The 26,391-nt window shown below is 43.5% G+C and overlaps 1 protein-coding gene across 6 annotated transcripts in view; it reads right to left on the reverse strand.

Moving 5' to 3' along the window:
- Nucleotides 1–26,391, reverse strand: part of LOC109895959 (WSC domain-containing protein 2) — a 92,243-nt gene that overhangs the window by 18,468 nt on the left and 47,384 nt on the right. For 4 of the 6 annotated variants that reach the window (XM_020490096.2, XM_020490092.2, XM_020490095.2 and 1 more), the window contains 4 exons: nucleotides 19,593–20,572; nucleotides 10,141–10,255; nucleotides 6,988–7,172; nucleotides 1,870–1,991 (listed from right to left, as the gene is read on the reverse strand). In XM_020490096.2, the coding sequence (XP_020345685.1) occupies nucleotides 1,870–1,991; nucleotides 6,988–7,172; nucleotides 10,141–10,255; nucleotides 19,593–19,989 (819 nt within the window). In that variant the 5' untranslated portion in view covers nucleotides 19,990–20,572. The remainder of the gene's footprint in view (nucleotides 1–1,869; nucleotides 1,992–6,987; nucleotides 7,173–10,140; nucleotides 10,256–19,592; nucleotides 20,573–26,391) is intronic. The other 2 variants (XM_031829989.1, XM_020490100.2) reach the window with 1 other exon arrangement.

Consider the following 26,391-nt stretch of genomic DNA (forward strand, 5'->3'; position numbering starts at 1 on the left):
ACCCTGTCCTACAGACCAGGTTCCCAAAATGTGAAGGCAGACGCACTGTCCCGGCTGTATGACACAGAGGAGCGGCTCACGGATCACACTCCCATACTACCGGCCTCCTGCCTGGTAGCGCCGATCGTGTGGGAGCTGGACACGGACATTGAGCAGGCGTTACGTACAGAGCCCGCTCCCCTCCAGTGTCCAGCTGGACGTCTGTACGTTCCGTCTGCTGTCCGTGACCGGCTGATCTATTGAGCCCACACATCACCCTCTGGTCATCCTGGTACCGGTCAGACGGTGCGCTGTCGTAGTGGGAAGTACTGGTGGCCCACTTTGGCTAAGGACATGAGGGTTTATGTTTCCTCCTGCTCGGTGCGTGCCCAGTGCAAGGCTCCTAGGCACCTGCCTAGAGGTAAGTTACAACCCTTACCCGTTCCACAACGGTCGTGGTCGCACCTGTCGGTAGATTTCCTGACCGATCTTCCTCCCTCCCATTGTAACACCACGATGTAACACCGTGATCCTGGTCGTTGTGGATTGTCCTGTCGTCTCCTCCCTTTGCCCGTTCTCCCTACGGCCCTACAAACTGAGGAGGCCTTGTTTACACACGTCTTCCGGCACTACGGGGTACCTGAGGATATAGTGTCTGATCAGGGTCCCCAGGTCGCGTCGAGGGCCTGGAAGGCGTTCATGGAACGTCTGGAGGTCTCGGTCAGCCTTACCTCAGGTTTTCACCCTGAGAGTAACGGGAAGGTGGAGAGAATAAACCAGGATGTGGGTAAGTTTCTGAGGTCCTATTGCCAGGACCGGCCGGGGGAGTGGGCAGCGTTCGTGCCCTGGGCAGAAATGGTCTAGAACTCACTCCGCCACTCCGCCACTCCTACACTAACCTCACCCCCTTCCAGTGTGTATTGGGGTATCAGCCTTGGCATCAGAGTCAGACCGAGGCTCCTGCGGTGGACGAATGGTTCTGGAGCGCGGAGGAAACATGGGATGCCGCCCATGTCCACCTTCACTTTCTGGTCTGCGAAATAACAGCAACAGTGTGTGAAGACCTCGTGAAAACCTTCACCTCTGTCATTGCCAACAAAGGGTATATAACAAAGTATTGAGATAAACTTTTGTTACTGACCAAATACTTATTTTCCACCATAATTTGCAAATAATTTCATTAAAAAACCTACAATGTGATTTTCTGGATTTGTCTGTCATAGTTGAAGTGTACCTATGATGAAAATTACAGGCCTCTCTCATCTTTTTAAGTGGGAGAACTTGCACAATTGGTGGCTGACTAAATACTTTTTTGCCCCACTGTATGTTACATGTTTGAGTCATCATGTGCATTAGTATCACAATTTCTAGCTTATTTGCATTCATTTTTACTTACACTTGTGTGTTGACTCCATATTAATGTTGGTTTTAAGTTTTGGCTGACTTTTCTTAGCGGATGTACAATCATCGCGAATTGAATTACGGGGCGTTTCAGGCCCGGAGTGAACATAATTGTACACTCGCAAACTCACTCAAAAAACGAGGGCTGGGGGGATTACGTTGCCAACTTCCCTTGCTTGGCTTATCATTTGGACCAACGACAAAGATGGCCATGGGGATTCCCCCAAGGGCAAAAGGCGAGGGTAAGTGGAGGAGGGTGTGTCTTATGAGTTTGAAACGCAGCCCTAGTAGCTCCTTTGAAAGGATAATGTTTGTTTACAGTATAATAAAATTAAGTAATAGTATATACTATGTAGTATGTACTCATTAAGTATGTAGTATACAGTACGTTAGTATGGGTATTCGAACACAGCTAATCTCTTTCTCTTCCTCAGCAAACAAGCAAACACACATCAAAATCTGACATCACAACAAGTACATTTCCCTCACCTTCTCTGTGCAAAAGTCCACACACTTCTCCACTGACATGTTCTGGATGACAGCGCTGATGGGCAGGGCGAGGGTGACGTTGTCAGGTCTGTGGAAGCACCCCTTAAAGATGGCACTCCCATCTGAACCAAGGATACACAACCAACACAACATACTAGATTAGTATTGATCACTAACCCATTTTTATGTGTGTTCTGACTGAACAAAGCTTTCAGTTTGACCCCTATAGTATCCATCGACCCCTCCCTTGGCCTTGCTAGGAACCTAACACAGAGCAGCCTGCCCTGACCCAGCAGCAGCCTGCCCTGACACAGAAGCGGCCTGCCCTGAGCCGTTGCCATCACACCAGGGACTGCCTGGCTCTCCTGCACTGTCTGTCTCAACAACCTTCCTCCCCAGACTGTCCATATGGGCAACCACAGTGCACACAGGCCCAGCCATACTGTAGAACTGCAAATAACAGGCCCAGCCATACTGTAAATCAGCAAATAACAGGCCCAGCCCTACAGTAAAACAGCAAATAAAAGGCCCAGCCCTACAGTAAAACAGCAAATAACAGGCCCAGCCCTACAGTAAAACAGCAAATAACAGGCCCAGCCCTACAGTAAAACAGCAAATAACAGGCCCAAACCTACAGTAAAACAACAAAAAACAGGCCCAGCCATACTGTAGAACAGCAAATAACAGGCCCAGCCATACTGTAGAACAGCAAATAACAGGCCCAGCCATACATTAAAACAGCAAAAAACAGGCCCAGCCATACAGTAAAACAGCAAATTACAGGCCCAGCCATACTGTAGAACAGCAAAAAACAGGCCCAGCCATACAGTAAAACAGCAAATTACAGGCCCAGCCATACTGTAAAACAGCAAATAACAGGCCCAGCCATACAGTAAAACAGCAAAAAACAGGCCCAGCCATACAGCAAAACAGAAAATAACAGGCCCAGCCCTACAGTAAAACAGCAAATAACAGGCCCAGCCCTGCAGTAAAACAGCAAATTACAGGCCCAGCCATAATGTAAAACAGCAAATAACAGGCCCAGCCCTACAGTAAAACAGCAAATAACAGGCCCAGCTCTACAGTAAAACAGCAAATTACAGGCCCAGCCATACTGTAAAACAGCAAATAACAGGCCCAGCCATACAGTAAAACAGCAAAAAACAGGCCCAGCCATACAGCAAAACAGAAAATAACAGGCCCAGCCCTACAGTAAAACAGCAAATAACAGGCCCAGCCCTGCAGTAAAACAGCAAATAACAGGCCCAGCCATACAGCAAAACAGAAAATAACAGGCCCAGCCCTACAGTAAAACAGCAAATAACAGGCCCAGCTCTACAGTAAAACAGCAAATAACAGGCCCAGCCATACTGTAGAACAGCAAAAAACAGGCACAGCCATACCGTAAAACAGCTAATTACAGGCCCAGCCATACTGTAAAACAGCAAATAACAGGCCCAGCCATACAGTAAAACAGCAAAAAACAGGCCCAGCCATACTGCAAAACAGAAAATAACAGGCCCAGCCCTACAGTAAAACAGCAAATAACAGGCCCAGCTCTACAGTAAAACAGCAAATAACAGGCCCAGCCATACTGTAGAACAGCAAATAACAGGCCCAGCCATACTGTAAAACAGCAAATAACAGGCCCAGTCATACTGTAAAACAGAAAATAACAGGCCCAGCCCTACAGTAAAACAGAAAATAACAGGCCCAGCCCTAAGGTAAAACAGCAAAAAACAGGCCTAGCCATACTGTAGAACAGCAAATAACAGGCCCGGCCATAATGAAGAACAACAAATAACAGGCCCAGCCATACTGTAAAACAGCAAATAACAGGCCCAGCCATACTATAGAACAGCAAATAACAGGCCCAGCCATACAGTAAAACAGCAAAAAAACAGGCCCAGCCATACTGTAAAACAGCAAATAACAGGCCCAGCCATACTGTAAATCAGTAAATAACAGGCCCAGCCATACTATAGAACAGCAAATAACAGGCCCAGCCATACAGTAAAACAGCAAAAAAACAGGCCCAGCCATACTGTAAAACAGCAAATAACAGGCCCAGCCATACTGTAAATCAGTAAATAACAGGCCCAGCCATACTGTAAAACAGCAAATAACAGGCCCAGCCATACTATAGAACAGCAAATAACAGGCCCAGCCATACAGTAAAACAGCAAAAAAACAGGCCCAGCCATACTGTAAAACAGCAAATAACAGGCCCAGCCATACTGTAAATCAGTAAATAACAGGCCCAGCCATACTGTAAAACAGTCAATAACAGGCCCAGTCATACTGTAAAACAGCAAATAACAGGCCCAGCCATACTGTAAAACAGCAAATAACAGCCCAGTCATACTGTAAAACAGCAAATAACAGGCTCAGCCATACTGTAAAACAGCAAATAACAGGCCTAGCCATACTGTAAAACAGCAAATAACAGGCCTAGCCATACAGTAAAACAGCAAATAACAGGCGTAGCCATACAGTAAAACAGCAAATAACAGGCCCAGCCCTACAGTAAAACAGCAAATAACAGGCCCAGCCCTACAGTAAAATAGTAAATAAAAGGCCCAGTCCTACAGTAAAACAGCAAATAACAGGCACAGCCCTACAGTAAAACAGCAAATAACAGGCCCAGCCCTGCAGTAAAACAGCAAATAACAGGCCCAGCCATACTGTAGAACAGCAAATAACAGGCCCAACCATACTGTAAAACAGCAAATAACAGGCCCAGTCATACTGTAAAACAGCAAATAACAGGCCCAGCCATACTGTAAAACAGCAAATAACAGGCCTAGCCATACTGTAAAACAGCAAATAACAGGCCCAGCCATACTGTAAAACAGTAAATAACAGGCCCAGTCATACTGTACAACAGGAAATAACAGGGAAGTGAGCAATCTGTGTAGGTTATGCACCAAGAGATGCAAGAACACTCATTGGTATGTACAGACAGCAGGGCATTACAGCCAATATATTTTCCATGGTAGGTGGTCCATGTGTTGGAGACCTTGAGGAGTTAGTCATAGTGTGTGAGGGACTAAATGTATTTTAGATGTGACTCCTGCCTCCAGAACTCTCACAGCTGCATACAGGGGAGGAGAGACAACCCAGCACCAGCACCCACTCTTTTTCTTACTTTCTCTCTCACTTTTTATCTTTTGTCTTATGCTTTCAATCTCTCTCTCTCTCTCTCTCTCTTTATCCCTCTCTCCCCATCTCTCAGTTTCTCACTCCCTCCTCCCACCTTCTTTAGGTCTTCCTCTATCCCCTCCTCCTGCCTTCACTCACATAAGAAACGATTTCCTTCTTTGGTAATGAAATGCTTAATTGGAGCTTCCTGTGCTAGTTTGTCACGCAACTACAGTATACAGAAAAAAAATACAAACGCAGCATGTGAGGTGTTGGTCCCATGTTTCCTGAGCTGAAGTAAAAGATCCCAGAAATGTTCCATATGCTACACAATGTTTATTTATCTTACATTTTGTTCACAAATTTGTTTACTTCCCTGTTAGTGAGCATATCTCCTTTGCCAAGGTTATCCAGCCACCTGACAGGTGTGGCATATCAATAATCTAATTAAACAGCATGATCATTACACAGTTGCAACTTGTGCTAGGGACAATAAAAAGCCACTCTAAAATGTGCAACTTTGTCACACAACACAATGACACAGATGTCTCAAGTGTTGAGAAAATGTGCAATTGGCATGTTGACCACAGAAATGTCCACCAGAGCTGTTGCCGGGGAATTACTTAATTTTAGAGAATTTGTCAGAACCTCCAACCAGCCTCACAACCTCATAGCATGTGTAACCATGGCAAGTAGCCTCGTGGTTAGAGCATTGGGCCAGTAACCAAAAGGTTGCTAGATTGAATCCCTGAGCTGACAATGCAAAGATCTGTCGTTCTGCCCCTGAACACGACAGTTAACCCATTGTTCCTAGGCCGTCATTGTGAATAATAATTTTTCTTAACTGACTTGCCTAGTTAAATAAAAAATATCCAGCAACTTTGCACAGTCTGATCAACTATGTGTTGGAAGGCATGAGGCAAATGGTGGTCACACCAGATACTGACTGGTTTTCTGATCCACGCACCTAGCTTTTGTTAAGGTATCTGTGACCAACAGATGCATATCTGTATTCCCAGTCATTTGAAATCCATATATTAGGGCCTAAGGTAATTGATTTCCTTCTTTGAACTGCAACTCAGTCAAAACTTTGAAGTTGTTGCATGCTGTGTTTATATTTTTGTTCAGTATATATATTAGCCCAAGGCCATGAGAACCAGAGCACCTTTCTGACATGCACATGGAAATATTTCGCTGCATGAAGTGCAAGTATGTTTGCTTGGGTTTAATGTGTGGGGAGACCTCACATTATGTTTCTGCTTCAGTAACACAGAGGTGTATATTATAGACACGACAATAGTCACGTCTATATTAGGTTTTGAGCTAGCAATGCATGTTAAAGGGAGTTTCTCCCCTTGTCATTTCTCTGTAAATAGAGATTCGGGAAAGGAACATGATAAGTGGAAAAGAAAGGCGGAAAGAGGTGGGAGTTTTTACTCATGTCTCTCCGGTTCTTTAGTATTCTACATACATTCTGAGGGGAAAATGGGTGGCTGCACTGTTTCCCAGGCAATCTGACGATAACAGTCTGCAGTGCAGAGGGCAAAACATCCTCCTTTTCATTTACTATTTTGAAATATGCAGCAGGTACTGAAATCAGCGTCGGATGTGTCATGCATGGATACACACATTGAAAAAGAGAATTGCTCAGCAATCTGCAATCTGCTTTAGCAGACAGGTAAAAAGAGAAATAACAATAACAATGTTGTTATCGTAACTCTGAATATAAACACGCTTGGAGCCTCTTCCCTAAGCAATAGATATACTGCCAAAGATTGCACACTGGTGGCTATGATCTTGGGAGTCGAAGAAGCGGTGGAGAGGGTGGAGCAGCACCCTCCCCTGTGGCCTCTGAACATCCCTTCACACTCAGCGCCCCGTCCCACCGCAGCTCACGACATATCCATTTACCCTCAGAGGGTTACATGGATAAACAGACAACAGCGTTCATTGTGGTGATGGGTGGTTGAGACTCACAACGGCGCGCAGACTCCTGGCTCAGCTCCAGTCTGTAGATTGACAGGCGGTTGGCCCCTCCACACAGGTTGCCCTTCTCGCCCTTACACTCCATGTTGCATTCACTCTCAGATACATTGGGGGCCTGGATCTTGTGGCCACAGTAGCACTCCGCCCCAAACTCTAGGCCTGAATACAGGTATCCCCTAGTGAAAAGGAAATAGAGGGGGTAATGTTAATATCATCATTAATAACAGAGATTCTCAGGCTTGCACACAAATGTTCAGCATTGGTTGCAACTAATGCAGAGAGACTCTCAGGGCTTCTAGTGGGGGGTGGGGGTGGTGGTTACTGCCCACAGTGCTGGTTCCAGGCATAAGCGACAAAAGCTTATATATAATATATATATATATATATATAGAGAGAGATATTTATTTTGGAACTTACTATTGAGAGTAAGTATATAAGAATACACCAGTTGCAATTTCTAAATTTGGTTGTGCATCAGCTGTTTTCTCTTGTTATGTCAGTCAATGACAGTCACGCAATTAGCCATATCCGATACCGACTGGGCATGCAAGTCACATGATTTTGTTAGTCATTTTCACTCCGATATCATCTTAACATGGCATAAATTATTACAAAATGTGTAGAATTGCAGGAAACTAGCTTCAATACTGCATAAAATATCTCTCCATCCCATTGCAAAATGGATAGAATTGCATGAAATTTGTTATAAAATAGAAGTTCTCTCTCCGCCCCATGGCAAAATGTGTAGAATTTGCAGGAAATGTATGTTTCTCTCCACTGTCAAAAGGGGGGCACTAAAATATTTTGCAGTGAGGTGTGGGGGCCCCCTAACCAAATCTTGCTTCAAGCCTCCAAAAGTCTATACCTGGCCCTGACCGCCTGACAACCTGCCAACATCTTGTCTCTGCAATGTCTGACCAGATGGAAGTGGTTTTGTATTTTAGCACTCGATTATTCATGCAACTGCAAGACGCCCATGACCCTCTCTCTCAGCAGCTCTCTCCACAGAGTCAGTCCACTAATAGGGTTGAATGACTCATAGACAGTCAGTTGGGTAACCGGCAGTAACCTCACTCACCCTCTCCAAGATGAAGAGAGCTCTCTGGGTAGACAAGGTCAGTATCAGAGAGAGAGAGTGCATGCATTAATACTGCACCAAGACACCAGAGCTTTTTTTTAGGGTAACGCTGATTATGAGTCCATGCACAGTACAGTATACTGGAAGGCTCTATCCATCAAACACACAAGGCCTGTACACTCCCTGGGGAACAGTAACCTGGCAGTGGCACATGAGGGATGCGCACTTGACTCCTGAGAGGCCTTTATAGTGCCAATAGATTGCCAGCACAACACATTCTTTACCCTGAAGAAATCACACAGACTGCCAATCAAGGAAAGCCCTAGCTAGCTAGTCACAATGGTGCACTTCTCTGCTTCATTGATGTCTGTACAGTGCCTTCAGAAACTATTCATACCCCTTGACTTATTCCACATTTTGTTGTGTTACAGCCTGAATTCAAAATGGATTAAATATATTGGATGAAATATACACACAGTACACCATAATGACAAAGAGAAAACATGTTTTTAGAAATGTTAGCTAATTTATTGAAAATTAAATACAGGACATGACACAGTCAACACCATGCTTGAAAATATGAAGAGTGGTACTCAGTGATGTGTTGTGTTGGATTTGCTCCAAACATAATGCTTTGTATTCAGGACATAAAGTTAATTTCTTTGCCATATTTTTTGCAGTTTTACTTTAGTGCATTATTGCAAACAGGATGCATATTTTCAAATATTTTTATTCCTAACAGGCTTCCTTCTTTTCACCGTATAACTTAGGTTAGTATTGTTGAGTAACTACAATGTTGTTGATCCATCCTCAGTTTTCTCCTATCACAGCCATTAAACTCTGTAACTGTTTTAGAGTCACCATTGGCCTCATGGTGAACTCCCCGAGCGGCTTCCTTCCTCTGAGTTAGGAAGGACGCCTGTATCTTTGTAGTGACTGGGTGTATTGAGACACCATACAAAGTGTAATTAATAACTTCACCATGCTCAAACGGAAATTCAATGTCTGTTTTTTTTACCCATCTACCAATAGGTGCCCTTCTTTGCAAGGCATTGGAAAACATCCCTGATCTTTTTGGTTGAATATGTGGTTGAAATTCACTGCTTGACTGAGGGACCTTACAGATAATTGTATGTGTGGGGTACAGAGATAAGGTAGATATTAAAAAATAATGCTAAATACTATTATTGCACAAAGAGTGAGTCAATCCAACTTATTATCAGTTGGTAGAGCATGGCGCAGGCAACGCCAGGGTTGTGGGTTCGATTCCCAAGGGGGACCAGTACAAAAATGTATGCACTCACTACTGTAAGTCGCTCTGGATAAGAGCATCTACTAAATGACTAAATTGTAAAAATTAAAAAATTAAAAATCTTAAGCAAATTCTTACTACTGAACTTATTTAGGCTTGCCATAGCAAAGGGGTTGACTAAAGACATTTCAGCATTCCATTTTTAATTAAACATTTCTAAAAAGATAATTCCACTTCGACATTATGAGGTATTGTGTGTCGGCCAGTGACACAAAATCTTAATTGAATCCATAAATAATTCAGGCTGTAACACAACAAAATGTGGAAAAAGTCAAGGGGTGTGAATACTTCCTGAAGGCACTGTATATCAGCAGCCTGCTCTGGGAGGGGAGTGGACAGAGAGAGAGAGAGAGGAGCAGAGGAGAAAGATGAAAATGTGCTCTCTACTGCACTTCTCCTCACTCTCGCATATATATATCTTCTCTTTATATACTGTTTATATATATACAGTATATCGCCCTCCTCTCTTTCTCTCCTCTCCTGTGAGTCAGTGGTGAGTGTTGGGCTGGGCCATTTGGCTGAGCCATCCATAGGGTGCGAGAGGGAGAGGAGGAGGCCAGGGGAAACTGGAAAAACAGACTATGTGAAGAAAATATGGTATGAGGAGGAAAGAGGCAGGCAAAGAGAGAAACAGAAAGAGAGAAAGAGATACAGTGAGAGAGAGAGAGTGAAAGAGTTCATCTCCACTCTGGTACACAACCTTTATTCCTCACTCCGATCCTGTGTTTGTGACTTTTTATATTCCCAGGCCTACCTTTCAGCACAGTTGTCCTGGCAACGGAAGACCGTCATTTTCTTGTAGTCAAAAAAGGACACTCCCCTGAGTGCTCTTTTCGCTGTGTTGTCTATATAGCAGCCGATGTAATTCGCTTTAAGAGAGAAGAACAAAACATTTCTCATAACAATTTTTTTTAAATGCACAATTTAAGCAGAGCAATATTATGGGAGATAAGGGGGAGAGGCAATAATACAGTTTTGGGTAGAACACAAAGAAAATTGCTTATCAATAAAAAGTTATTCCAAGTTATGTGAGTATAACATGCACATTTACAGTAGTACATTTTCAATGGTAATTGCTTATAAATAGTCATGGTAAATTATAGTTTTAACAGAAAAAAATTGTATAAACAATTCTGTTGAGACATTCTGTATATTAGTCGAAGAACTTTAAAGTCAAATCCAACATCATCATCCATCTGCTCCATTCAATGCAGACATATTGAGGGCAACGTTGCTGTTCAAGGAATCAACACCAGACGGGCATGTTTATTTATTTATACAGACACACAACCCCTTCTAGTGGCCTATTACTGCAACGGCACTCAATACACTTCCTGACTTATTCAAAGTGAGTAGATAGGGAGGAGGTAAGGCGGGGGGAGGGAGGAAAGGCTGGTAATGTCCTTCTGCAATGGGACTGGATGATCCTCACCCTTCCTTCCTGCTCAAATAAAATACAATTTTATTGGCCACATACACATATTTAGCATGTTATTGTGGGTGTAGTGAAATGCTTGCATTCCTAGATCCAACAGTGCAGTAGTATCTAACAATTCACAACAATACACGCAAATCGAAAGTAAAAGAATGGAATTAATAAATAAATAAATATTAGATCAAGCAATGTCGGAATGGCAATGACTAAAATACAGTAGAATAGAATACAGTATATACATATGAGATGAGTAAAGCAGTATGTCAACATTATTAAAGTGACTAGCATTCCATTATTAAAGTGACCAGTGATTCCAAGTCTATGTATATAGAGCAGCAGCCTCTAAGGTGCAAGGTTAAATAACCGGGTGGTAGCCGGCTAGTGATGGTTATTTAACAATCTGATGGGCTTGAGATAGAAGCTGCTTTTCAGTCTCTCGGTCCCAGGTTTGATGCACCTGTATTGACTTCGCCTTCTGGATGATAGCTGGGTGAACAGGCCATGGCTCGGGTGGTTGATGTCCTTGATCTTTTTGGCCTTCCTGTGACATCGGATGCTGTAGGTGTCCTGGAGGGCAGATAGTTTGCCCCCGATGATGCGTTGGACAGAACACACCACCCTCTGGAGAGCTCTGCCTTGGTTATAGTTGCCATACCAGGCAGTAATACAATCCAACAGGATGCTCTCAATTGTGCATCTGTAAAAGTGTGTGAGGGTTTTAGGGGACAAGACACATTTCTTCAGACTCCTGAGGTTGAAGAAATGTAGAGGTGCTGTTGCGTCTTCTTCACCACACTGTCTGTGGAGGGGTCCCCTTTCAGGTCGTCAGTGATGTGTACGCCATGGAACTTGAAGCTTTCCACCTTCTCCTTCACCTTTTCCCATCGATGTGGATAGGGGTGTGCTCCCTCTGCTGTTTCCTGAAGTCCACGTTCAGCTCCTTGGTTTTGTTGACGTTGAGTGAGAGGGTATGTTCCTGGCACCACACTTCTAGGCCCCTCCCTGTAGGCCGTCTCGTTGTTGTTGGTAATCAAGCCTACCACTGTGGTGTCATCTACAAACTTGATGATTGAGTTGGCGGCGTGCATGGCCACTCATGGGTGAACAGGGAATACAGGAGGGGGCTGAGCACATACCCTTGTGGGGCCCCTGTGTTGAGGATCAGCGAAGTGGAGGTGTTGTTGCCTACCTTCACCACCTAGGTGCGGCCCGTCAGGAAGTCCAGGACCCAGTTTCACAGGGCGGGGTTCAGACCCGGGCGGTAAGCAAAGTGAAGTGGGTCTAGGGTAAGGTAGAAGTGATAGAAGAAGGTGTTTAGCTTGTCCGGACACATCGGTGTCCGTGGTGTGGTTGGTTTTTGCCTTTGTTGTCCGCGTTTGTCTGTAGACCCTGCCACATACGTCTCGTATCTGAGCCGTTGAATTGCGACTTTGTCTCTGTACTGACGTTTTGCCTGTTTTATTGACTTACGCAGGGAATAACTACACTGTTTGTATTCGGCCATATTCCCAGTCACAATGGTTCAAAAACATTTTTTTTAAATTATTTAACCTTTATTTAAATGCAGTGGTTTGCGCATTCAGTTTTGTGCGAATGCTGCATTTTATCTACCGATTCTGGTTTGGATAGGTTTTCATAGTTACAGTGTGTACAACATCTCCTATACACTTCCTGATGAACCATATCCGTGTATTTGTTGATGTTAATCAACATATTCCAGTCTGCGTGATCAAAACAATCTTGAAGCATGGATTCTGATTGGTCAGACCAGAGTTGAATAGACCTTAGTACCGGTACTTCCTGTTTTAGTTTCTGCCTATAGGAAGGGAGGAGCAAAATAGAGTCGTGATCAGATTTGACAGAGGGCCTGGGAGGGCCTTGTAGGCATTTCGAAAAGTTGAGTAGCAGTGGTCCAATGTTTTTCCAAAGTGAATACTACAGTCATTGTGTTTGTAGAACTTCGGTAATGTTTTCTTCAAATTTGCTTTGTTAAAATCACCAGCTACAATAAATACAGCCTCCGGATATGTGGTTTCCAGTTTGCAGTAATCTTCCTCCCAGACATGGTAACGGAGCGGACTGAGCATGATCACTAATCTGCTTTAGGACAAAGGGAAGCGGTGATTTAGCTCAACTGAACTGCGCTTCAATGGCGCTGCCCTTCCGCCTTCCTTTTTTGTGCTTAGTTTATGAAATGAAATAATCAGATCAGAAGCCAGTCGTTCAGGGAAGCAGAGATACACTCGCCTAGGTATTTATTTGGACAACGAAGCTAAACATTTAAATTTGTCTCTATAATCCAGCATTTTGGATATGAGAAAATGTTTCATATGATGCAACAGTACAAAAGGTCACCTTCTATTTGAAAGTATTTTCATACAATACATATCTGTCTTACCATTTAGAAATTAAAGCACGTTATGTATCTAGTCCCTCCATTTGAATGTGTCATAAGTATTTGGACAAATTCACTTACAGTGTATTAAAGTAGTCAAAAGTTTAGTATATTCCTAGCACGCAATGACTACATCAAGCTTGTGACTCTACAAACTTGGAGTTTGTTTTGGTTGTGTTTCGGATTATGTTGTGCCCAATAGAAATGAGGGATAAATATTATGTCATTTTGGAGTCCCCTTTATAGTAAATCAAATAGAATACGTTTCGGGAAACGTTCACATTAATGTGGATGCTGCCATAATTACGGATAATCATGAATGAATCGTGAATAATGAGTGAGAAAGTTACAAAGGCATAAATATCATACCTCCAAAACAATGCCAACCTCGCTTGTTATTGTAATGGTGAGAGGTTAGCATGTCTTGGGGGTATAATATGTGTGCCTCTGTAACTTTCTCACTCATCATTATTTATCATTATCCATAATCATATTAGCATCCACAGATGACGCAATCTCAAACATAATCCAGACTGCCCTTTCCCACCTGCACAAAAGGAACACCTATGTGAGAATGCTGTTCATTGACTACAGCTCAGCGTTCAACAACATTGTTTTTACACTGCTGCTACTCACTGTTTATTATCTATGGATAGTCACATTACCCCTACCTACACTAACGTTCAAAGGTTTGGGGTCACTTAGAAATTTCCTTGTCTTTGAAAGAAAATAACATTTTTTGTCCATTAAAATAACTTCAAATTGATCAGAAATACAGTGTAGACATTGATAATGTTGTAATTTACTATTGTAGCTGGAAAAGGCAGATTTTTTTATGGGACATCTACATATGCATTCAGAGGCCCATTATCAGCACCACTCCTGTGTTCCAATGGCACGTTGTGTTAGCTAATTAAAAGGCTAATTGATCATTAGAAAACCATTTTGCAATTATGTTAGCACAGATGAAAACTGTTGTTCTGATTAAAGAAGCATAAAACCGGCCTTCGTTAGACAATTTTTATTTATTTTATTTTTATTTCACCTTTATTTAACCAGGTAGGTCAGTTGAGAACAAGTTCTCATTTACAACTGCGACCTGGCCAAGATAAAGCATAGCAGTGCGACCAAAACAACAACACAGAGTTAGACATAAACAAACGTACAGTCAAGCTACTGCAGGGGGTGCTGAGATGTTGACCGGGTAGGGGTAGCCAGATGGAAAGCATGGCCAGCGGTGGAAAAATGCTTATTGAAATGATCGATTATCGTATATTTATCAGTAGTAACAGTGTTTCCTATGCTCTTATTCTCCATGGACTTTACAGTGTCCCAAAACTTTTTGGAATTAGTGCTACAGGAAAAAAACTTCTGTTTGAAAAAGCTAGCCTTAGCTTTCATAACTGACTGAGTATATTGGTTCCTGACTTCCCTGAAAAGTTGCATATCGTGGGGGCTATTCGATGCTAATGCAGAAGGCCACAGGATGTTTTTGTGCTGGTCAAGGGCAGCCAAGTCTGGAGTGAACCAAGGGCTACATCTGTTCTTAGTTCTTCTTGAATGGGGCATGCTTATTTAAGATGGAGAGGAAAGCCCTTTTGAAGAGCATCCAGGCATCCTCTACTGACGGGATGAGGTCAATATCCTTCCAGGATACCCAGGCCAGGTCGAGTGGAAAGGCCTGCTCGCTGATGTGTTTTAGGGAGCGTTTGACAGTTTGACAGATTGAGATTGAGGGCATCCAGCTTGGATTGTAGGATGGCCGGGGTGTTAAGTATATCCCAGTTTAGGTCACCTAACAGTACGAGCTCTGAAGATAGGGGCGATCAATTCACATATGGTGTCCAGGGCACAACCGGGGGCCGAGGGGGGATCTATAACAAGCAGCAACGGTGAGAGACTTGTTTCTAGAAAGGTGGATTTTTAAAAGTAGAAGCTAGAATTGTTTGGACACAGACCTGGATAGTATGACTGAACTCTGCAGGCTATCGCAGCAGTAGATTGCAACTCCACCCCCTGTGGCAGTTCTACCTTGTCGGAAAAAGTTATAGTTAGGGGTGGAAATTTCCTAAGCCAGGATTCAGAGTGGAGTGTGCTAAATCAGTGAATAAAACAAACTTAGGGAGGAGGCTTCTAATGTTAACATGCATGAAACCAATGCTTTTATGGTTACAGAAGTCAACAAATGAGAGTGCCTGGAGAATGGGAGTGATGCTGGGGGCTGCAGGGCCTGGGTTAACCTCTACATCACCAGAGGAACTAAGGAGGAGTAGGATAAGAGTACGGTTAAAGGCTAAAATAACTGGTTGTCTAGTGCGTTCGGGGCAGAGAGTAAAAGAAGCAGGTTTCTGGGCGCGGAAGAATAGATTCAAGGCATGATGTACAAACAAGGGTATGTTAGGATGTGAGTACAGTGGAGGTAAGCCTAGGCATTGAGTAATGATGGGAGAGGTTTTGTCTCTAGAGGCACCATTTAAGCCAGGTGCGGTCACCACATGTGTGGGGGGTGGAACATAAGGTCTAGCTAAGGCATATTGAGCTTGGCTGGAGGCTCTACAGAGAAAGAAGACAAAGATTACTAGGCATATTGACATTAGGGAGAGGCATGTGTAGCCGAGTGATCATAGGCGAGCTAGGCGAGCTGGAGGCACGGCGATTCAGAGAGCGAGCAGGCCGGGGCTAGCAGCAGGCTAGCAGATGGGCGTCAGGGGGACGTCGCAAATGGAGAGCCTGTTGAAACACCCTCGGACGGTTACATCGGCAGACCAGTCGTGATGGATCGGTGGGGCTCCATGTCGGCAGCAAAGGGTCCAGGCCAATTTGCAGAAGAGGTACTGAAGCCCAGGAATTATCTGATGGATCTCTTCAGTTGGGAGATGGGAGATGGGCCTAGTTCGAGGCTAGCTCCAGGCTAACTGCTGCTTGCGTCGGGACAGAGATGTTAGACAGGAGTAGCCACCCGGATAGCAGCTAGCTAGCTGTGGTGATCCGGAGTAAAGGTTCAGAGCTTGCAGTAGGAATCCGGAGATGTGGTAGAGAAAAGCAGTCCGATATGCTCTGGGTAGATATCGCGCTGTGCAGGCTGGCAGGAGTTGCCCGGGCTGAGGCTGGCAGTCCAAGATAACGGTGATGACCGCTAGCAGTGGCTAACTGACTACTAGCTAGTAGCTAGTTAGCTGGCTAGCTACTGAAGGGGGTTCCGGTTCAAAAGTGTAAAAATAGCAGATCCATACCACATTGGATGAGGCGGGTTGCAGGAGAGTATGTTCAGCCGTAGATAAGAAAATGAGATTAAAAATAATAAAAATATATACGAAGAAAAACAATATTTACAAGGGACAGGACAAGACAATCAAAACAGACAACCCACTGCTACGCCATCTTGGACTAGTGGAGTATCTGGAGCATCAGCATTTGTGGGTTCGATTACAGGCTCAAAATGGCCAGAAACAAAGTACTTTCTTCTGAAACTTGTCAGTCTATACTTGTTCTGAGAAATGAAGGCTATTCCATGCGAAAAATTGCCAAGAAACTGAAAATCCCGTACAACGCTGTGTGAGCCAATCCGTTGTGTTGTGACAAGGTAGGGTGGTATACTGAATGTAGGGGTGGTATACCTATTTGGTAAAAGACCAAGTCCATATTATGGCAAGAACATCTGACCTTGATTGGGAGTCCCATAGAGCGGCGCACAATTGTCCCAGCGTCATCCAGGTTTGACTGGGGTAGGCAATCATTGTAAATAAGAATTTGTTCTTAACTGACTTGTCTAGGTCAAATAAAGGTTCAATTTAAAAAAAATACAAATAAAAAAACAGCTCAAATAAGCAGAGAGAAATGACAGTCCATCGTTACTCTAAGACATGAAGGTCAATCAATTTGGAAAATTTCAAAAACCTGTGCAGTTGCACCTCTGAAATTGCAGCCCAAAAATGCTTCACCGAGTTCAAGTAAAGGACACATCTCATCTCAACATCAACTGTTCAGAGGAGACTACGTGAATCAGGCCTTCATTTAATGTAAAAAATAATTCATTTATCCTTTATTTTACCAGGTAAATTGACTGAGAACACGTTCTCATTTGCAGCAACGACCTGGGGAATAGTTACAGGGGAGAGGAGGGGGATGAATGAGCCAATTGTAAACTGGGGATTATTAGGTGACATGGTGGATTTGCTGCAAAGAAACCACTACTAAAGGACACCAATAAGAAGACGAGACTTGCTTGGGTCAAGAAACACAAGCAATGGACAATAGAACAGTTGAAATGTGTCCTTTGGTCTGAAATCTGTGCTTTAGATGATCTGCTTCTCTGAGTTTGACGCCACAGTATGAGCTTACTGTCTCCATTCTCGTATCATGTTATTATCTGATCATATAATCCTGTTATATGTACAGTAATGCTCTGGCCTCATGAGGGATGTTAACACATAGCATTAATCTGTACTGGATAACAACAATACACTTGCTGGATTATTCCTTAAAACAGGGTAGATGAAGAGGTTGGATACAGGGGACGACAGTATTTGCTTCAAGTTTATTTCAGACAGTGTGTGTGTTTTCTCTGTGTGTGTGCATGTGTGTGCATGCATGCATGTGTCTATAGTGGGGAGCAGGCTGGGTGTGGATGCTCTTGAAGAGAACATGACAAGGGCCTGGCACTGAGGGACAGAAGAGTCATGGATGAAAGGGAGCTGCGCTGCTTTGAAACCACTAATCACGACGGCAGGTCGCCTAGCTCTTAGAGGGTTGTGCCAGTAACAGAAAGGCCGCTGGTTCTAATCCAATGTGAATAATCTGTCAATGTGCCATTGAGCAAGACATTTAAAGCTAATTGCTCCAGGGTCGCCATTGATAATGGCTGAGCTTGTTTGTGACCCCACTCTCCGAGTGTGTCTCAGGGGGAGTTGCAATATGCTAAAAAGCACATTTCCAATTCACACATGCGTATGATACACACTTGTACATGAGTGAAATAGGACAAATATAAGCACCCACCAAATGAGTATTATTATTATACATACTAGGTAGAGATCTTTTAATCCATAGCTCTATTACATGTACTACATAAAGCATGTTTGTGCTTCTCTCCATCCGAATGCCACAAAAACAATCACTGTGCAAATCAATTCCAATCAGGAAGTGCTTGTGCTTGTAATACATATTTCTCTAATGCATATTCTTACTATAAGTAGCTAGTTATCCTCGTACTACAAAGGATAATATTATATTTCTATGACTATACAGTTAACTGCTGTCCTCTGGTATAAATTCTACTATATACTTTATTGTCCAGTATGGGAAGTGTAAAGATCAATGTGGAGGATAACATGATTAGATGCGAGCGAATCAGGGCACTGTGCTGTGCTGCGCTGTGCTGTGCACTCCTGACACTGCCAGCTGTTCAAAGCAGCCAGCCATGCGGAGTCCAGGCTAAATGAATCCTCATCACTTTACTGGAGCTCAAGCCAGTTCTTTTTGGGAAAGGTTAATTGCCATGGACATGCAATATAAGGCCAATGAAAACAAGCTGTGCAGGATTTGACCAAAGATCTATACTTAGAAACCTTCTGTTGGGAGTTGGAACCCTTCAAACATCAGCCCGGATTAGCCTAGTGGGCAGGTATGGAGACAATCCTCAAATCATTTAAATTCTTATTTTTTATTTTATATTTTTTATTTTGTGGTTTGGTTCCAAGTCACTTGTCTGTGGCATCTGGGTACCTAGTAAATATATACAATGTCACACAAGGTGTTGCTAGGGAAAGCTCTATGATATGGGTAAACGTATTTGGGGAAAACCTGCTATCACGGTGAGATGAATCTGTACGTTCTCAATATCACCCCAAATAACCATGTTTATGGCCTGCTGGTGGGTATTGCCTGACTGTGGCTAAGGAGGACCAGGGTGGGTGGGACCACTGAACTAACTAAGCCTCTGGTTCCAGATCTCCCTGGGAGAGAGAGAGGAGTTACTCTGTTCACACAGGCTCTTCATCTCTCTGGAGAGGCATCACCTGAAGTGCCAATTGCCTCTTAAATATACAATCACAATATCGAAGCACATTAACCTGGAGCAACACTGAGTGTGAATGTGTATGTGCCTATCCACACGTGTCTGTGTGTATAATGGAATATCTTTCATAATGAACAGCGAATATTCAAGGTGAAACTTAGGTATGATAGTCACTAAAATTGACAGTTTATTTCTTCAGGCTGTTTATTTCTTCAGGCTATCTATAAAACAAATTAACTGTAGTCAGTAGTGTTTTTAAGAGATACTGATTGTTATGTGTAAAATCAAGTTAAGAGTCCCAACAGTACAAACCATCTAGGTACTATCCAACTAGTACATCTCGACAAACTTTTAACTCACCCCGTCCGTCGTCCAGATCTTTGGCATTGCGTCCTTTGAGGGCGCGGTTCCAGCTGCTTGTGTAGTCTCCTCCCCGGGCCCTCCAATCATGGCTGTCCTTCCCAGCAGCTCCTTTCATCCATGGAGGGCCGTACCTCCTTGGGGTGGGTCTGCGGTTCTCCTTGAACACCCTTCCCATCATCCCTACCCGCCGGCCATCTGAGGAGGCCACCCTGTTCCCCATCTCAGATGCCACCAGGGGGTCCCGGCCCCCATTGGCCCCTGTGGAGTTGTCCCCTACGAAGCCAGAGTGCAGGAACACCAGGCTCCCGGCTGTCAGGTAGAGGAGGATGAAGGAGAAGAAGCGCACAGGTTTCCTCCGGAAGTAACGCTGAATCTTCAGCAAAGGCCTAGCCATGCTGGCTCTACCTGCCGCTCAGTCACAACGTCCCAGAGAGACACAACCATAAAGCAGCAGGACAACAACCCTAAAGCTTCTGAGAGGTCCAATCAAACAGCAGAGAGAGTCACAATATAAAATCTTAATCCAATTCTGGGAAGGGACAAATAATGTCCTATCAGGCTAAATCATACAACAAAGGTGTGTTGTGCTCCTGAGTGTGTGTGTGTGTATGAGATCTCTGCATGAGGTCTGTCCACACTCCTCGTGGAGGTGTGTGGGTGTGTGTGGAGCTGGAGAGTGTGTCTCCAGTGTGTGTCTCTCTACGTTCCCACTGAGAGAGCATCAGGAGGACAGAGAGCTGACCGTAGCGCCATGGCAGGAAAGGTGAGTGGCTCAGACTGAAAGACAATCACCGAAGCAGCATTACTTCTCTCTCGCTATCGACCTCTGGCTTGTGCCTTCCCGGCTCCACAGAGGCCCTTTCCCCCGCTGTGCAGATGGAAGAGGCTTTAATTCACTCTCTGAGCTGAGATCCTTGTGCCTTTGTGTGTCCATCCATTCACCGTGACGGTCTGTGAAGGAGGTCGAGGCTCGCCATCTGAAAGTATAATAAGACACATTAATCCTCTCTGTGGGCTCCTACAACACACACACCACCTCCCCACCTCCTCAGCAACACTCAACCATCATGCACCAGAAGGTAAAGAAAAAAACTCAATCTTAACACAATCAAGGCAGAAGCAGTAGCAAACAAGCACATTAGGGTGAATGAAAATCCTTGGGCTGTGGTTGTTGTTTTCTTCAGTTCATAAACCCAATGTGGGTGGTCCTCTGTTCCAACCAGCTCTGAGCTCTACAGGCTTCTTTATCTCTGCTAAATGAAGCTGGAATGAGAACATTGGAAGGGGAAGGGAAACAAGAGTTCTACCCTGTAGCATCTCCACTGGTTCTATTTCTGTTAATCAAGGTGTTTCAGTAGGTAATAAAAAACGGCCACCAATAGAGTCTAGCAGTATAGGTAACATCCTCTTCGTTATGGATGGTATGAGTTGCTGAATTGGAGAAAATATTTGATTGTCATTATTCTTTCTGTTTCAGTGGTCTCAGATCAGGATCTGGCTACATTCTTTGTCTTAAATTAAAATAACTTGGAGTTTATTTCCTGGTGTGTTTATTTAATTTATTATTATTTTTCCCAGAAAACTTGGGGGGCCAAATAAAACCATGCGAGGGACAAATTTGGCCCACGGGCCGCCTGTTGGGGAACCCTGCTGTAGCGGCTGAGTGCCCACTCCCCAGGTCCTCTATCCCTGTGAAAGGCCTCTCTGTTCTGTTCTGTCCAGGGCCACAGCGGCACTTGGCTGGGAGGGGATTCACACCGAGGTGGTAACAGAACACCGTCCAAAGGCCCATGGAATTTTTCAGAAGCCCCATGGTGACACTCGCCCCTGTGCCTTGCTGTCTGGTTCAAGACAAATCAACAAAGCACCTGTGTCACCTGAAACCCCCAGCAACCCCGAACAACCCAATCTCCCTGTCTGCATTACCCCCGTGGTGGTCTGGGTACGATCCAGGACTGTCCTGGGGGAGTGGAGCACATCCAGGTGTGGATAGAAACCACAAGATTAATACCAGCAATGTGTCCTATTACCTTTTTTGTGCATAACCCTCGACCAGGACCCATTAGGTTCAAAAGTAGTGCAGTATAGGGAATAGGGTGCTATTTGGGATGCACACCAGGCACCTCTGGGTTACTATGAGTGGGACTCTTCTGAGCTCTGTCTTTCTGTAAGCTGATGAGTACTGAGAGGAACCAGGAACAGTCCATATGTTAGTTTGTTGGCATGGACTTTATTTAGCTTACAGCTATCACTTACTCAGATATTAAGCTCTGGTATCAAGATAGATCATGAATCAGCTCAGGTCAAATTAAGTTTAGACACACACACATGTCCCAACTCTCTCCACACAGTATGAATGATAGTTCCTCAGTGACAAGGCAGGGCATGGTTGTGTTTGACTGAACCATTTGGGTGATGAGGTTAGTGAAATGTGAGTACATGGTCGAAGTGAAGTGCAGGCTATGTCATGCTATTGTCCTTATAAGGCATGTGTTTACACCCAATGGTTTGTGGAATTAAGGTGTAGAGGTCCGAGCAGGTTTTCAGGGGGGGGGGGGGGGGTCGCAGAACGGTCGCAGAACACTCCTGTTGATGGGTGGTTGGGTAGAAAGATAAATGGCACACATCTGATGGCAGAATGTTACAGGTCACACGCGCAATGCACCTGTCATGAAATGACGAAGGCTGAACTAGAACAAGGACATGTTATTGCACATTCCACCATAGGTTTTACTGTTTACTCGCAGGAGCATCGCTGTCAACATTGGAGTGTTACTATGGAGGGAATACTTGTCCAAATGCCGGCAACATTGCAGTATTCAGTCGTTTCGTCTTCCCGTTTAAAGGCAGTGTACAGTATGCCGGTTCGTACCTAATACATTCTCCATTCAGATTGCAAAGGCATCTATTTCCTCCTTATCACGATTGAATGGCAAAGACTAAAAATAAATTGGGAAAATATGCACACTTACTTTCTTAAACACCATTTTACACCACCATGCTAGAGTGGCTTAAGCCTAGGAATGCTAGTCCCGGATGTTGCGTATTGCGTTTAGCCATTCAGGTCGCAGCAGTCTGTTGTTTACCCCTGGCTGAACATGGGGCACAACTTTCACAAACTTGCACCATTGAGAGCATTCTGTCGGGCTGCATCACCACCTGACACGGCAACTGCACCGCACGCAACCACATGACTCTCCAGAGAGTGGTGCGGTCAGCCCAACTCATCACTGAGGGCACACTGCCTGCCCTCCAGGACATCTACAGCACCCGGTGTCATAGGAAGTTCAAGAAGATCATCAAGGACCTCAGCCACCCGAGTCACGGCCTGTTCACCCTGCTACCATCTAGCAGACGGAGACAGTACAGGTGTATCAAAGCCAGGCCCGAGACACTGAAAAACTGTTTCTATCTCTGGACCATCAGACTGAACATCCATCACTAGCCGGCTATCGCCCGGTAATCTGCCCGGCACCTTAGAGACTGCTGCCTCATGTATACAGAGACATTGAACACTGGTCACTTTAACAATGTTTACATATTGGTTTTTTTACCCACTTGATATGTATTTACTATATTTTAGTCATGACCCATGGCTCATCCTATACAACTATTGCTGTACACACCTTTTCTATTCATGTACTCTCCATACTGTCTATACACACCATGTATGTATATATTTATATTCCGGACTCTGACATTGCTCTGACATATTTCTTATATTTTTGTGATTATGTGTGTATTGTTATTGTATTGATAGATATTGCTGTACTGTTGGAGCTAGAAACCTATGCAATTCGCTGCAACTGCAATAACATCTGCAAATCTGTGTACGCAACCAGTAAACTTTGATTTGATTTGAAATGGTAAAAATAAGAGAGGTTTAGCCATTATTATGACTTTGTGGCTGTAGTAACTAGTGACGACGAAGTGTCATCAAACGGTTAACCAGCAAATTCTGGACTGTATCACAAACTGAACAGGGAAGTGAAACATTTTAAATGCTTTTACTGGACTGTTGAAGGACCGATATTGCTGGCTTTTAATCTCACTCCTTTTTAATTTACCAGCTATACACGGCTCACTGCTTTTAAACAATGGACACATATTTTTGAAAGATTGGAGAACTGCTTTTAAAGTATTGATAATTGATGCTGAAGTTTGGCTTATTACTGCTGTCTATTGATTTGAAGAGATGACTATCATGACAGCAACCATTCCTGAACCTTGTGAGCAAACAGTTGAGACCAGAGAAGGCTGCTGGGAGGAGCTATAGGAGGATGGGCTCATTGTAATGGCTGGAATGAAATAAATGGATTGGTATCAAACACACTTCGTTCCATTTATACTATTCCAGCAATTGCAATGAGCCCATCCTCCTATAGCTCATCCCACCAGCCTCCTCTGGTTGAGACATATTTACTGTTCCCTGTTGTTTTGTGCCACAGGACCATTTGAAAGAGCCGGATCTGGGCTCTATCTACTAGAAGGAGCAGGAGTAAAAGAAGGATTGGAGTGGTCTGGGTAGGCTGCCTGATTTCACCCACAATTTAAAGCATGAGAAACTATTTTTCCCTTTTGTGGAATTGATTTCACCCTGACCCCTTTATATGGCCTTTTTTACATTTTCCAAACTACCTACTTTTTTATTAAATCTTGCCTCCTTGTGTTTCATGGTTACTCTGGTTCCCAACTGGTCACTACAACTTTTACATTTTAACATAAAACATACAATACATGACAAAGTGACAAAGTACAGAACATGAATAAAATAAATCCAAATTTAAGTAAAATAAGACAACAAAAATACTATTTACACACTATTCATATATACATATTCATTCTTATATACAGTACAGTTAAAGTAGATCTTTAGAAAGAGGAGAGATGCTGTGATATTACGTAATTTATCGCCTTGTGATGTCACTAGGCAGTCCAAAACTCCATCCCACCAAAACAGCCTGAAATTTCAGGGGGTCTTTTCAAACCGCTCTTACACTAAAAGGGCATTATCATAATTTTCACAATTACACAGTATTAATCCAACCTCTTAGTGTGGAAGTACAGTATATATAAAACACATTGCAAATCATGTTTTTGATCGCACTGGGGCTTTAAGGGTACTGGTGCTCCAAACCTCCACCAGGTGCCGTAGTCGCGTACTTTATGGCACACACACAGACACACAGACAATCACCGTACTTTATGGCACACACACAGACACACAGACAATCACCGTACTTTATGGCACACACACAGACACACAGACAATCACCGTACTTTATGGCACACACACAGACAATCACCGTACTTTATGGCACACACACAGACACACAGACAATCACCGTACTTTATGGCACACACACAGACACACAGACAATCACCGTACTTTATGGTACACACACAGACACACAGACAATCACCGTACTTTATGGCACACACACAGACACACAGACTATCACCGTACTTTATGGCACACACACAGACACACAGACAATCACCGTACTTTATGGCACACACACAGACACACAGACAGTCACCCTATTAATCATTTATAAGCATGTCATGGAAAAAATGAAATTGAACTTCAAACTTCACTTGATAAGAGCATTTCTACATTTGCAAGGTCAAATTATTTTATTAAGAGTGGTCACTGACTTCAAAAGTAGACATTGAAACAGATTTTGGATGGCTTCGACAGTAGGCTCTATTTAAACAAACCTAACACAATGTTAAATCTTAGTGCTGGCAGGGGTGTGTTAGAAATATATTAGCTATTTTCAGAAATGTAATTATTGGCACAGTAGCCGGCGGTGGTGCAAAAGGGATGTGTTTTTATGAATAAACATGTTATTGTGTGTAGAAGCTTGGCCCTTCACTGGCCAATCAGAACGTGCTCCATAGCTAAATATGTGTTTTGTGTATTTATGGCCTTTTATGTATTGCACCGTCATCAACTTCAATTAGAATGTTAGTCCATTATAGCCTAGTTCGTTAAATAGCCTGCCCCATATTTGCTAAATATGTTGAACATTTTTACAGTCCACATTGTTCTAATTGTATTGCTTCAATATGAAAATACATTGTTAAATGTTGGCTATAACATTCGCACTGATGTAGGGGTTAGGCCTGTAAATTGCAGTCTGTCTAATACAGTTACAGGCACCACAATTGCTGGATAAAGATCCAATATAAAGGAAAGGGGGAATGTCCACTCACCATTGTACTGCTCACAGATGTAAACATCATGGAACCATCTTACAGATCATATTTGCCCTTCTCCAGAAAAAGCAGACGAAATTGCAATGCATTCGAGCAATGTACATTCTCACCATAAACCCATGGATGTTGAGTCTTTCTAATAAGTTCGATTTTTTTATTAAATTAAATGAAAAACAACCAATCTGCTTTACTAACAACAATATTTCTAAATAGGATTGGGTCAGAAGCATTATATCATAAATCCAGTGGAGGCTGTTGAGGGGAGGACGGCTCATAATAATGTCTGGAATAGAGCAAATGGAATGGCATCAAAACATGTTTGATGTATTTGATACCCTTCCATGAATTCCGCTCCAGCCATTACCACGAGCCGGTCTCCCCAATTACCTCCTGTGCCTAAATCGCTTCTCTTGTTCCATGGTAGTGTGTGCACATGTACTGCAGGCCTCAATGTCTTTATGTATACAAAATACTAGACTCCTGTCAATTGTATCGCTGCCGATGTGCCAGGCGAATAAAACAATGAATCTGCTGTTGATATGGCATTAAACGATGGGATAGTTTGGAGGACCAC

Source organism: Oncorhynchus kisutch, linkage group LG8 (genome assembly GCF_002021735.2).
Source record: "Oncorhynchus kisutch isolate 150728-3 linkage group LG8, Okis_V2, whole genome shotgun sequence".
NCBI lineage: Eukaryota > Metazoa > Chordata > Actinopteri > Salmoniformes > Salmonidae > Oncorhynchus > Oncorhynchus kisutch.